We start from the raw sequence: 14,156 nt of genomic DNA, 5'->3' as shown, positions 1-14,156 counted from the left end.
TGCGTTCTAAGTATCTAAAGTTTGTAATACCAAACCCTACCACTTATGGCATGAAGTTAGCCAATGTTTCTCTTTATTCTTCTAACTTTGCCTTCTACTTTTCTTTCTTTCACCGACTCCCAGCTTCCCATTCTTCTCACACGTTCTTCTGCCCCTTCGAAGCCAATATTGACCCAGCCTGGTTAAGGACCTTTTCAAATGATAAGTCTTGCTCTAGGCCTCAACACAAAAGTATGTGGGCTTCTATTTTGATCCCGAGGGAACTATTCATTAGCACTATGAACTCCAGAGCTTATAAGTGTATCTCTCAGCCCTATTGCCCTGCCTAATTTGCTAGGCAATTTGGACTCTCTCAAGGGATCCCTATCTCTCTCTGCAGTCAGTCCAATTCAAACCTTGCGAACAGAGAACTGAAAGTTCCAAGATCCAGATTAGAAGAGGCAACCTCCAAGTTTATCCAAGACTTGATTGATTTTGAGTACCTACCCTTCATTCCTCAAAACAACACACTGAAAAGGTATCAGAATTGGTGGATGGCCAATATAGAGGTGTACTTGGCCATTTCTCCTCAAAATCTATTAATGGTACTAGATGTACCTCAAGCCAAGTCTAAAAGGACTAGAGTTGTTACTTCCTCCACTACTCATGCTACCCCAACTCTTACTCCTACTACTACAAAGCCTGTTTCTGCTGCCTCATCTCTTTCTAGAGTTACTCGAGCTACTTCGAAGAAAAGTATGCACTGCTACTTCTTTTCTTTGCTCCTTCTTTATGATGCTTTTGCTTTTTACTTATAATTCCTTCTTTGGTGTACGTGGTGTAGATACCTCACAAGGAGACTCTCCTCAAAGTTCTCAAGCTTTAAAGCTCCTTAAGAGCAAGCAGCAACAACAAAGGAAAAGAAAGCTCTTGCTTGATCCTGAAGATGAGGTACCTAAGGCTCACGTACAAGAAGAGGAAGCATAAAAAGAGCAAGAGACACCATTAAAAAGAAAGAAAAAAATGACGGTCTCTCTCTCTGATTTCATTGGGGATCCCATTCATGAAGCATTTGCTAAAGCAGTGGAAACGGAACACTCCAAAGAAATCATTGTATTTCAGAGGGCTGAGAAGAGGAAACAACAACAAATGCTTAGGGATGAAGCTACTGCTACTAATGCACTCCAAAGAGAAACTGCAAGGAGATAACAAACTGCTGAACATTATACCCTTTGTAGTTCTCCAACCATTGCTACCACTTCTGAAACTAGTAATTTCCTTTTGTGTCTCTAATTTCCTTTCTCAAGTTTTGATACTGAAACTTAACATTGCTTCGTGTTTCTTCTTTTGCAGCAACAACTTCTCTACCTTCTCCTTTGATAAGGACTTCTTCAGTTTCATTTGAAGTTGAAATACTATCAGAAACATCCTCAAAAAGGAAAAAGAAGACTAGCACTAAAGTGCCTCGAAGTGTAGAGCCCATTCAAGCAATACTCCTACTCTCTAGTTTTACACTTTTCATACCTTTTTTGAGGCAAAGCATTCCTATATCCTTATCCTTCGGCTTAACTCCATACCTTCATCTTCTATCCTTTAACTCAGCCCAATTTATTCTCCCTACGGTCCTTGATGCTCTTTTCCCTCCTGAGGAAATCCCAGTTATTACTCCATCTCCAGTGATAGCTGATTCTCTCAGAGAAGATACTGGTAGCTCACCAATTCTTCGTTCACTATCCTTATCCAACTCCAGTCCCTCTTCTCTTGACCTACTGGTGGCCAGGACTATGGAAACTGCTAGGGACACTTCATCTTCCTCTCCTATCCCTATACAACTATCTCTTCCTTCTACTAGAGCCCTTTCTGCACCAACAATGTCAATGGAAGAGATGAACATTTTGGAAGCTAGACTAGCTAGCCTTTTTGACATGCATTCTACCATTCTAACAACCAGTAATGAAACTGAGCCATTGGTTCTGGCTGATTCTCTCTTAGAAATTTTTTAGAGCTCTTCCACCATCAGTAGGGCTTCCTCACCTTCACTAGATTTGGGTATCTGATTGGAGTTACTGACATTGTTCTTGAGGATCCTATTTGAAGCCTTGCAAAGACCTATTATCAAGAATGGTTTCCTCCAGTGCTGCAAGGTTATTGAGCAATCCAACATGGCCATTTCAAGTCATTTGTCTCAGGTAGCAACTACCATTGACTTTTATATCAACATCTGTCATGTTGCCAAAGCTGCAGAGGAGAAATTGTTGAGAGACCAGGAATTTGTTTCCCAGATACATGCTGAGGTGTCTGAATTAAAAGAACAACATTCATCTGTCTCCCAATTTTGAGCCCAACTTTTGGGGGAAAAGGCTCAATTAGAGGAAGAGTTATCAGCAGTTAACCTGGCTTTGGATCGAATTGCCACCAAGCTGTAAATCATCAACCAAGGACTGACTGATCGAAGGCAGGAGATGACTATAGCCATCCAGTTGTTCCCATCTCTTAAGAGTAAAGAATCAATTGTAAAGGAACAACTGAAACATTGTACTGACTTTTGGGCCAATCTATGGCTGCATGTATTTAACTCATTATGAAATGAATTTTTTATTTATTATTTGAGTGTTTTCATGCTTCTCTTGTTTAGCACTTACTATACTCCTCGTATTTCCCACACAGTTGGATAATAAGGTTTCCAGTACCTGCCATTAATTTTCTTAGGGTGTACATACCTATTCAAATTTCTCAAATGGTATGCCCCCCAAGGCAAGACCCTATGAACTTGATATAGTCCTTCTCAATTAGGTGACCATTTGCCAAACTTATGGCTTTTAATTCCTATTGGGAGTATTGTCTTCCATACCAAATCACCTTCATGAAAGCTAATGTGCTTGACTTTCTTATTATAGTTTTTGGCTGCTTTCTTCTTTTGGAAAAAAATACTGTTTAATGCCAAAATTCTAGCTTCATCCACATTTTCTAATTCCAAGAACATGCTCTGATGGTACTGCCCAGGAACTAACTGATCATGGCATCTCACCCTCAAGGACTTGATGTTAATTTCTACAGGTAACACTACATCATGCCCATATACTAAGGCATAAGGAGTAACTCATGTACTTGATCTTGGAGAAGTCCTATAAGCCCATAATACATCTAACAGTAAGTTATGTCAATCCCTAAGATTGTCTTCCACAACTCTCTGTATTTCTTTTTTCAAAGACTTATTGGATGATTCTGCCTGACCATTTGCTTGTGCATAATAGGGGGTAGAATTAACAAGGCTAATTCCAAACTCTGTCACAAAAGACTTTACCATCTTCCCATCAAACACAGTCCCATTATCCACAGTTATGGTCTGTGGGATGCCAAACCTATGAATCAGATCTTTAATAAATCCAATAACATCAGTTTGGTCTACAGCCTTATATGGTTTAGCTTCGACCCACTTAGTGAAGTAGTATGTGGCCACTAAGATGAAACAATGATGATTCGAAGAGGGTGGATGTATTTTACCTATCAAATCCATAGCTCATCCTCTAAATGGCCAAGGCTTCACAACTGCATACAAATCAGTTATTGGTACATGTCTTATCGTACCATGCTTTTGGCATGCTTGGCAACCTCTAGCATACTCTATACAATCTTTAAGGATGGTTGGCCAATAGTAGGAATGTCTTCGAAGTAGCCATCTCATCTTCACACTAGGCTGATGAGTTCCACAGATGCCTTCATGAACTTCAGTCATGGCTGTCAATGCCTTCTTTGGCCCTAAACATTCCAATAACAACCCATCTGCTCCCCTTTTGTAAAGAGCATTATCATACACTATGTATTGCATAGATTATAATTTGATTTTTTTGCTGGTTTTCGAAGATGGGCCAGTTAGGTACTGCATTATTGGATACCTCCAATCTTAGTCTTGTAAGTCATTATGATTGACTTCAAACACCACATTCCTTTTAGTTAAGGGTGGTATTACTTTTTGATATGTTGCTTAACTTATGTTCATTTGAGTGTCATCGCTTCTCCTGAAATTCAAAACTTTCTGAGCCACATCATTGGCTTTGTTATTCATGAATCTTGGGATATAAGTCACATTTACTATCTAAAACTGAGAAAGCAAATGTAATGCAACAACATAGTATGGCAACATGCTTGCACTTTAACATTTGAAAATTCCTTTCACTTGGTTTACCACCAATTGAGAATCCCCAAATATATCTACTGCATGAGCTTGTAATCCAATAAGTATTTCTAGTCCCATTATTAAAGCTTCATATTCAGTTTAATTATTAGAACAAGTAATTTCAACTCTGAAACCATGTGCGGTTTCTACCCCTTGTGGTGACTTAATCATCACACCAATTCTAGTTAGATCATTAGCTTTTGATTGCCATGGCTCAATATTAACCATATCAAAATCCATTATCTCTTGGCTTTCTATCTGACATGGATGATCTGCCAAGAAATTAGTTAAAACTTGTCCTTTTACTACTTTTTGGGGGACATATTCTAGATGAAATTTTGATAAAGCTAGTATCCATTTGCCAATTCTTCCTCTCAACATAGGTCTAGATAACATATACTTAACCAAATCTGTGGTTACAATTACCAAGACAGTTGTAGGTAAAAGATAGTATCTTAGTTTCATTGTAGCAAAATACAATACAAGGCACAGCTTTTCTATAGCTGAATATTTACATTTACAAGAATTTAAGAACCTACTACGGTAATAAACTGCTTGCTCTTTGTCTTCTTCATTATCCTGGGCTAAGAAAACTCCCAATGAATCTTCTGTTGCAGCAATGTACAACTTTAAGGGCTTATCACTCTTTGGTGGCATCAGCACTGGAGGCTTGGCCAAGTAGGCTTTAATTCCTTCGAAAACAGTTTGATGCTTTGCCGCCCACACAAACTCCTCTTCATCTTTCAACCTTAATAAGGAAGAAAATACTTTAGTTTTCCCTACAGTGTTAGAAATAAATCTTCGAAGAAAATTAACCTGTCCAAGGAATTTTTGTACTTCTTTCTTTCTTGATAGAGGCTTGGCTTCAATGATGGCTTTGGCTTTATTTTGATCAATCTGTATTCCCTTCTTGTGTACTACATAGCCCAAGAAGTTTCTAGCTGATACACCAAAAGCACATTTGAGAGGATTAAGCTTCAACTTGAACTTTCTCATTCTTTCGAAAGCTGCTTCCAAGTAAAACAAATGTTCCTCCATGGATTGGAATTTTAATATAATGTCATCAATGTAACACTCTAAATACCCTCCAATGAGATCATGAAAGATAGTGTTCATAGCCCTTTAATATGTAGCCCCAGCATTCTTTAGACCAAATGGCATTTTAACCCATTCGAAGGTGCCAATGTCCCTAGGACATCTGAATACTGTCTTATGGACATCCTTTTCTGGAATGCAGATTTGGTTATAACCAGAATGCCCATCCATCATTGATAAAATCTTGTACCCTGCTGAACTATCCACCAATAAATCTACTATGGGCATGGGGTACTCATCTTTTGGAGTTGCTAAATTCAGGTTTCTAAAATCGATACATACCCTTATTTTACCATTCTTTTTAACCACAGGCACAATATTGGATAGCCATTCAACATATCTAGTTGTTCTAATAAAGCTTGCCTTAAGGAGCCTAAGAATTTCCTCGTTGACCTTCTGAATCACTTCAGGACTCATCCTTCTTGGTTTCTGCTTGTATGGCTTGAAATTAGGCTTCATAGGGAGCCTAAGTTCCACTAATGACCTATCCAATCTTGACAATTCATTATAAGACCATGCAAAACAATCTTTATATCTCTTTAAGACCATCAACAACTGGTCCATGTCAAGAGCACTTAACCAAGCACTGATGTAAGTGGGTTGCTGTGTAGAACCTTCCCCTAAATTAACTTCTTCCAAGGAGTCTTGTATTTGAAAACTCACTAATGTTTCTTTTTTGATTTCTTGTCTTCGAAGCAATTTCTTTGCTTTGTTCTGTTCTCATTTTCTCTGATTCAACATCTTTGCCCTCATCCTCATAGACAAAGTCTGTCCATAAGGCTTCTTCCTCCTGTATATCCTAGACTTTTGTTTCAATATCCAATGCACAGTATTTATCAAAGGTCAAAAGTCTGACCTGTTGTTGTTTATGCTTACAGCCAACTACCATGGTTTCCTTTTCTTGTTCCTAAACCTTTTGGACTATTGCTTTTAAGTTCAATGTTGTGAACTTGACTAAAGCCAAAGGTCTGGCTTATTGGGTTTCATATTCTTGCCTACAATCAGGCATCATTATCATCTTTGACGACGAATTCTTCATCAGCACTCTCTTGTACCAAGTGCTTCAGGTGTGCTACTTCCTCATCAGCCGTCACTTCGGCTGAACCATTAGGTTTTCTCAATATACTGAGTGGTGTTACTCATTCAGTATACAACTTGGCCTCTGCAAAGTCAGCACAAGCGACAAAGGGTTAAGGGTCTGCACTGATCTCCCCTATCTCTCATTACACAAGGCCATCATTATCTTCTAATGTAAAGAGGAAGGCACACATTTGTTGGTATGAATCCAATCCCTGCCAAGTAAAGCATTATACTTAGCATTGCTGTCAATAACAAAGAATGCCGTCATGCAATCTCTGGTTCCTACACTCAGGTTGATGGGCAAAATACCCTGAGCCATCTGTTTATCTCCAGCAAAACCAGTAATAGTTATGCTGGTTGGAATTAATCTGGGGTTCCTTTTCTCTAGTTTCGTCAAAGAAGATTTCGGAAGCAGGTTCACCGCTACTCCATTATCCATTAATACTCTATTCATCTGTATCCTATCAAAAAAAGTCTTGATATACAAGGGCTTGACATGTTGTGTCGTGGATGTTGTAGGATACTCAAAAGGATATGAAAGATTAATACTCACTTCTTTTTCACTCTCGTCCTCAGTTTCCATCGGTGTGGCCACTTCATATTCATCTTGAACCATACCAACCTGTGAATCTTCACTAGAAACTGGAATAGGGTCAATCTCTTGACCTTCTTGGTTGCCATCTTCAGCTTGGAACTCCTGTGGTAATATATGCACCATATTCACTGATACTGGAGGAAATAAGCCAAATTGAACTACTGGCTGCACTTGCTTCTTTTCTAGGCTAACTTGTTCAGTTACTTCAGAAGCATCTTCCATGCTGCATTCTGGCACTTTAGTACTATTGACTTCCTTCGAATGGTCTGTTCTTGTTGGTTTTTCAACCAAAAATGTATGTTCAGCCATGAAGGCTTCAAACATCTCTTCCTCAACTATCTCTTTCCTTTGTCCTAGGTCAACTTCTCCTTCTGTCTCACTGTCGCTTTTCATCAAAGCCTTGTCAAGACCTGCTAAGTTGGATATTTCCTTGGCTTTCAATTCAGAGTAAACTTTAGCCAACTGTTCTTTGTTGAAACTCCTTCTGTTCTGAGAAGTCGATTTTAGACTATGGTCCAATTTTGAACTTTCTCTTTCCTCTGTCTGGCCTTTTGGCTGGGCCAATGAAGAACTCTTCCCACTTTCCTTCAAATCCTTTTGGTACTGAGTGTACCTTTGCTAGATTTTCCTCCTTTGGGACCTAGAAATTACTAGAACCATATTAAGTGAAGAATAATTACAACATTTCATTAAGTGAACCATATTAGTAAATGACAATTAAGTGAAGAATAATTGCAGTATTTAATTAAGTAAAAATGAAAAACGTACAATGATCTAACCCAGCCTCGTAGAGGTTTACAGCAACAAGCTATTTGAAACTGCTCCTATGAATGAAATGCAATACAAGAATTTGAAGTACAGAAATGTAAAGAACTATAAAAACTAGAAGGAAAAATAAAGTAGATAAAACTAATTTTTGATCTGAGTCTGGATCTCCTTTCTGGGGCCTTCTCTGCTATTTATACTTCTCAATGATAATCGTCGAAGCGGGCTCCTAACTGTTGAAATGTCCCTCCATGATCGCTGAACATGCTTTCTCACAGTCAGTCTCACTACGCCATGTTTGCAGTTAGACTTCCTTCTTGATTTTGAATTTGAACCTTGTGAGTAACCGTTAGGCCACATTACCTTATATTTCTTGATTATTCCAGTGCTACGCAGACCCATTATTACCAATATAGGTTGACAGTGCTTGACTATGATTGGCAATTTGTATTACCTCCCCAAATTGCTCTTTTTATGCCACGCGTTGAATTGTGATTGGCTTAAACAAATTATACAGCTAACACACCCATATGACTTATTGGAATATAAAAAAATAATGTGAATTAAATAGAATATAAGTAGGTGAAAATAAATTTATGAAAAAGTATCCTATTTTAAAAATATTATATAATTATATGTTCACTTAATATTAATAATAATAAAATGTATATAATCACATAATTGCACACTACTAATGGGTAGGGGTGAGCATGGTCCGGATTGGAATAAAACCAGAACCAATCCGTTATCTACGGATCTTGAAAAATTAGAACCAATCCAATCCGTTTAAATCGTGGAACCAATCTGAACCAATCCATTTAAATATGGATTGGATTGATTTAGGATCACGGATTTATATAATTAAATAACAAAATATATATAATACTTTATTTTCATAAAAATATAAATATAGCACCATATTAGTTTCACAATAGCAACATGTCTTTTCATAATACCGACAAACTGTTCTAGAATTTAAACAACTATAAAGAAACTAGTTCCACCATAAGTATTTAGATCATTACAAATTAACACTAAAAACTAGTAAACAAAAGTAATAAAAGAAGATACCATGCAAGTTTAAGTTTGGATTTAAGTTTTATATGAAATAAGAGAAAATACTATGCAGGAGAGTGTATAATAAAAATATAAACTATTTGTATACAATCCGGATCGATTCCAATCCGGAACAGTGAGATTCAATCCGGAACCAATCCGTGAACTACGGATTTTTAATTTTTCAATCCGGAACTGAACCACAGATTCAAAAAATCAATCCAAACCTACTGGATTAGACTGGACTGGATTGGATTACGGATTTCACGGATCCTTACTCAGCCCTACTAATGGGCACACGGACTAGAACCAAAAAAAAAATTGAGGGAAAAAAAATAGTATCCATAAATAAAGAAATTCCAAATCCATGATATTTTTTCCTCAGAACAAAGTAAAACTTTAGAAGAATTTTAAAAAAGAAAAAAAAAATTGGTACAACAATTTGCAACTATTGTAGGATAAACAGCGCACGAAGGTAAAGCTGCGACCACTATGAATCGGTGATTTTTTTTGGGAAGATATAAAACATTAAATTTTTAAATTTTTTTATATAAAAAAATAAAAAATAATATAATTTTATAAAATTAAAAAATTAATTTTGACTTTTTATTAATATTTTCAAATGCCCCTCAATCACATTCACATAGCATAGGAGAAAATATCCAATTTACATTAATAAAAAATAAAAAATTGATCGACCTTTGTGAAAACATATTTACATTTACACATTTATTGATTTGACATTATGGGTATAATTGAGTTTTTTTTTTTAAATATTCTAAAAAAAAACAATTTAGAAAAATGACTTACTTTTGAAATTATTTAAGAAATTAAATTATTTTTTGAAATCGCATTTTAAAAATGTAATTTTAAATTAAAATTACATTTGTAACACGCAATTTCATATTCACCACAAAAAAAAACATGTAATTTTATTTTAAAATCGCATATTAAAAATATAATTTATAATGACATGAATTTCACTTTTTAAAAATATAATTTTAATTTTAAAATCGTATTTTCAAAATACGATTTTAAAAAATTAATTAATTTTTTAAATAATTTGAGGAGTTTTTTTTTAAGTGTGGTTACACTTTTGAGTTGAATGCTATGAATGAAGAAGTCGTGAATGCTATGAAGCCACGCGCGAGTGTTTCAATTCTAAACTCGGTGCCGTGCTGCCTGCCTGCCTGCCTGCCTGCCTGTAAAGTAAAGCAAGGGAAAGAGAAATAATTATTGAATTGAGAAGAAAATGGAGTCGCCGTTCAAGGAAGATATACTGAAAGGGAAAGTAGCACTGTTGACAGGAGGTGGTTCTGGAATTGGCTTCGAGATCTCCAAGCAGTTTGGCAAACATGGTGCCTCCATCGCCATCATGGGCCGCCGCAACCAAGTTCTCGATTCTTCTGTTTCCACTCTCCTTTCCCTCTCTATTCCGGTACGCTACTCACTCTTTTTTTCTTTTATTATTATTATTGCATTCCATTCCATTCTAATTTTTATGCTACACCACTAGGGCTTGTTTTTTTCTTTTAATGAATTATCTGATTTCATGCTTCTCATTCCCTACTCTTCAATTCAATCCCCCTGAATTCCTCTGATTTCTTTTCTATTTATTTCATTTCATTTCATTCATATACTCATCTCATCTGGGCTTTAATTATTAATTTATCTTCTGGTTGATTTTATTTTTTGGATTTCCACCGTCAATTATCAGTCACTCTCTAATCTGTGTGGATATTTAAATCAGCTTTGTATGTTTGGAGTATTTTCAACCCAATGCAGTTGTGAGGTTATGCAATTTTTTTTTTTTTTTTTTTGTTTTGGATCTCATATGGTACCAAACTCCAAGTCTTTAGTTTTGGATCCGTGATGGATGGATATGGCTGCTGGCAAGGGCTCTGTTGCTATTGTTTCTTGCAACTTCTTTTGTAGCTTATTGCAACTTCAAAGTTGCTATCTTCCTCTAGTTTTTCAATAAGCTGCATCAAATAGGGCCACAGCCGCCAAGCTTCTGGAGAGAATTATACTTTTTACTTTTCGGGCCAATACTTTACAAAATACAACCAACTATTTATTCCCTTCATCGACAAATTAATATTTTGTGATTATCGGGGAATATGCACTTACCTGCCGGGTAAAGACTGCCTAGTTTGTGTGATCACAACAACAGATTGTTGGACTGCCTTGGTTTAAGGTTCAACAAACCTGGTGATGGTTATAAGACCACTTGCCCCATTTCAAAATATTTTACTGGATTCGTTCATTTGTTATTTACCAAATTTAGCATGGCACGTTGAATTCACTAATCCTATGTAATCTCATCATTTCCTTCCATTTTGCTATTTGTTTCTCAGGCTGTTGGCTTTGAGGGGGATGTTCGTAAACGGGAAGATGCAAAAAGAGTTGTGGAATCAACTGTTAAACATTTTGGCAGGCTTGACATTCTTGTTAATGCTGCAGCCGGGAATTTTCTTGCATCATCTGAGGATTTGTCCCCTAATGGGTTTCGAACAGGTGATGTTTTAAGACACTTCTCAAGATGCAATCAACATATGCCATGCATTTTAAGTCTTTTATATGGATGTGTTTATCAAAGTTCTATTTGATATCAGCATATGCATTTCAATAGTTGAGATCCATTTCTTCCCTAAAAAAAAAAAAAGAAAAAAAAAAAAACACTTACGGTGACAACTAAACCTCAAGTTAGTATTCAAATTGGTTATTTCTGCATGCTAGTTTGGTGAATTGGCTCTTAAACAGTATTGGAATCCTTAAAGTAAGCCTTAATATAGAATTTGAGAGGTTTAATCTTTGGTCATCTTGTTCAAGAAAAATCTAAAGAAGGTTTCAAAATTTATGGAATTTGGATAAATGATAATACATCTCTTAATGCCTATTATCATTGGAATATCTAGGGGAAAAGCTGATCACATTCTTCTTCTTTTTTCCTTTTTCTTTTTTTCGTTCTTTCCTGGAAAGAGAGGAAGGAATATGAGTGTGGTATATTTAGAGAAAGAAAGAGAGAGTGGCCATTTTTTAATAGGCAACTAATTAATTTCTTAAAGGGATTTAAATCAGGATAGATAAGGGTTTTACATGAGGGGCCAAAAGACCAAGAAAAATCCAGCTTTAGCTAATAGGATCAATACCCACTGATTATAGACTCTGAAAAAAGTATTGATTCAAGTGTATTTATGTTTAATAAATTTCTGCAGTTATGGATATTGATTCTGTTGGCACGTTCACAATGTGCCATGAAGCACTTGAATATCTTAAGAAAGGTGGTCCAGGAAGGTGCTCATCTAGCGGTGGAACAATACTGAATATCAGTGCTACTTTGCATTACACTGCAGCTTGGTATCAAATCCATGTCTCTGCAGCCAAGGTTTGTAACATGTGTTTGCTCACATTGTGATTTTTTACTTTCGAAAAAATATAAATTCATCACTAGTCTTCCTTCTCCACCAGGCAGCTGTTGATGCCATTACAAGAAACTTGGCACTGGAGTGGGGCACTGACTATGATATCAGAGTCAATGGAATCGCTCCAGGCCCCATAGGGGATACTGCTGGCATGAGTAAACTTGCTCCTGAGGAGATTAATAGCACAGCTAAAGATTACATGCCCCTGTATAAGCTTGGGGAGAAATGGGATATTGCGATGGCTGCTCTCTATCTTGCGTCAGATGCTGGTTGGTATACTTATGCTCTCTATATTTATCACATTCAACTTTTTCTATATTTAAATAAGATCATTCAATTGGAAGACCTGAATATTTATATTAAATAACTAAACCATACAATATTCAACTATTTGAAGTTGGCTAACCAATTCATTTTTCACTCTTCTTCTCCATGTAGGGCCATTGTTTAATCAATTGATAGGCACTTTGTTTCTTTATTGTGACATCCTTTGTTTTCAGATATTTTGCTCCACTCTGTTAAATCATGCATTGCTTCTTAATTATGATCTTTATGCTTGTCTAACCATTTCAATCAGCAGTCTTGCTCTCTTATATGTTATGTGATTGAGTATGAAACACATATCTCTTTGTGGGGTGCCTTGGGGTTAAGGGGTTATTCGATTCTTCCAGCTTTTCTTACCTGCTCAACCTTAACACCCATACCGTAACTGACTTTGCACATGAGTTCATAACTTTGTGTCGGCACAACATTCTGCTAAAGAAGAATGGTGGTGGTTGTTTCCTGTCTGTTCAATTTTGGAAATATGTTCATTGTCTTGCATTAACACGTAACTCCACAGATGCACCATATGCATTGCTGCTTAAGTTAGAAGTTTATCCAACATTTTTTTCAAATAAAGAAAATCGAGATGAAGAAAGACAATATTAAAATTTTAAGGGGGATAGTTTCATTTAGCTCTGGTTCAGTGGTCAAAACTCGGCTTACTAACCTTGAGGTTGTAAGTTTGAACCTAAGGGCAACCACTTTGTCCAAATTATGCCAAAAGTTAGGTCTATACTCTGTACCCAATCTACACCTGCCAGACCCCCATCAAATGGGTACTCAACTAGCCGTAGTTTTGTAGTTTCATACCAGCCACTATGTCCAAATTATGCCAAAAGTTAGGTTTATACTTGGTACCCAATCTACTCCTCCCAGACCCCCCAGCAAATGGGAACTTAATTAGGTGTAGTTTTGTAGTTTCATTTAACTCTACAGCCGAATTAAGTGGTATTTACGAATAAGCAGTGCTTTGGGATATGTGGTTGAAACAACTGCTAAAAGTGGATGTACTAAAAATCATAATGTTCTCTCTCAGTGTGGAGTACATAAAGATGTTCTGCTGTTGGTTTTTCAGTTTGCTTTTTGATGGTGTGTATAGATAGTGAAGCAATTTTTTTTATTTTTTTATTTTTTCTGTCTGAGGCTTACATGGCATTTAAAATCTTGAAGGGACTATTGTGCAATTTTTTATTTTTCTTTCTCATTGCAAGGTTTTGCTTCTTCTATGTACTTTTATTTTAAGGTAAATACATTAATGGGATGACCATGGCTGTTGATGGAGGACTTTGGCTGAGTCGGCCTCGCCATCTACCAAAAGAGGCAGTGAAGCAGCTTTCACGCACTGTGGAAAGGAGATCAAGGGATGTAGCTGTTGGGGTTCCAACCAGTAAATTGTAACCTGGCTCAGATGTACTCTGGTTGGGTTCCCAATAAGCAAATTTTATCCGAACTCACCACTAATATGATCATTTGTGAGCCCTAATATTCTTCTAGGAGGGGAATCAGTCACTTGTGTACAAATATTTCTAGGGGGAAATTTTTTTTACCTCTGGGACGAGTGAATAATTTTCGTTTAAATGCCTATGCTACAGTTTAAGCTGCGGCCAAATATATGGTGGTGAAATAATTGGCAACTTTAGTTGGTTATTCTGTTTGTACC

At 36.5% G+C, this 14,156-nt stretch overlaps 1 protein-coding gene across 1 annotated transcript; it reads left to right on the top strand.

The window, feature by feature from the left end:
- The first annotated feature begins 9,831 nt into the window (after positions 1-9,831).
- LOC114278254 (peroxisomal 2,4-dienoyl-CoA reductase [(3E)-enoyl-CoA-producing]) lies at positions 9,832-14,143 on the top strand. Its single transcript, XM_028220264.2, has 5 exons — positions 9,832-10,185; positions 11,105-11,264; positions 11,966-12,135; positions 12,219-12,441; positions 13,740-14,143. Exons 1-5 carry the CDS (start codon positions 10,000-10,002, stop codon positions 13,892-13,894), a joined length of 894 nt encoding a protein of 297 aa, XP_028076065.2. The 5' UTR covers positions 9,832-9,999; the 3' UTR covers positions 13,895-14,143.
- Positions 14,144-14,156: the final 13 nt, after the last annotated feature.

The sequence above is a fragment of the Camellia sinensis genome, chromosome 7 (assembly GCF_055761805.1).
Source record: "Camellia sinensis isolate YWXY chromosome 7, ASM5576180v1, whole genome shotgun sequence".
In the NCBI taxonomy this organism is placed as follows: domain Eukaryota; kingdom Viridiplantae; phylum Streptophyta; class Magnoliopsida; order Ericales; family Theaceae; genus Camellia; species Camellia sinensis.
The sequence above is the reverse complement of the archived record's forward strand: the minus strand, read 5'-3'. Positions and strand labels throughout refer to the sequence as shown.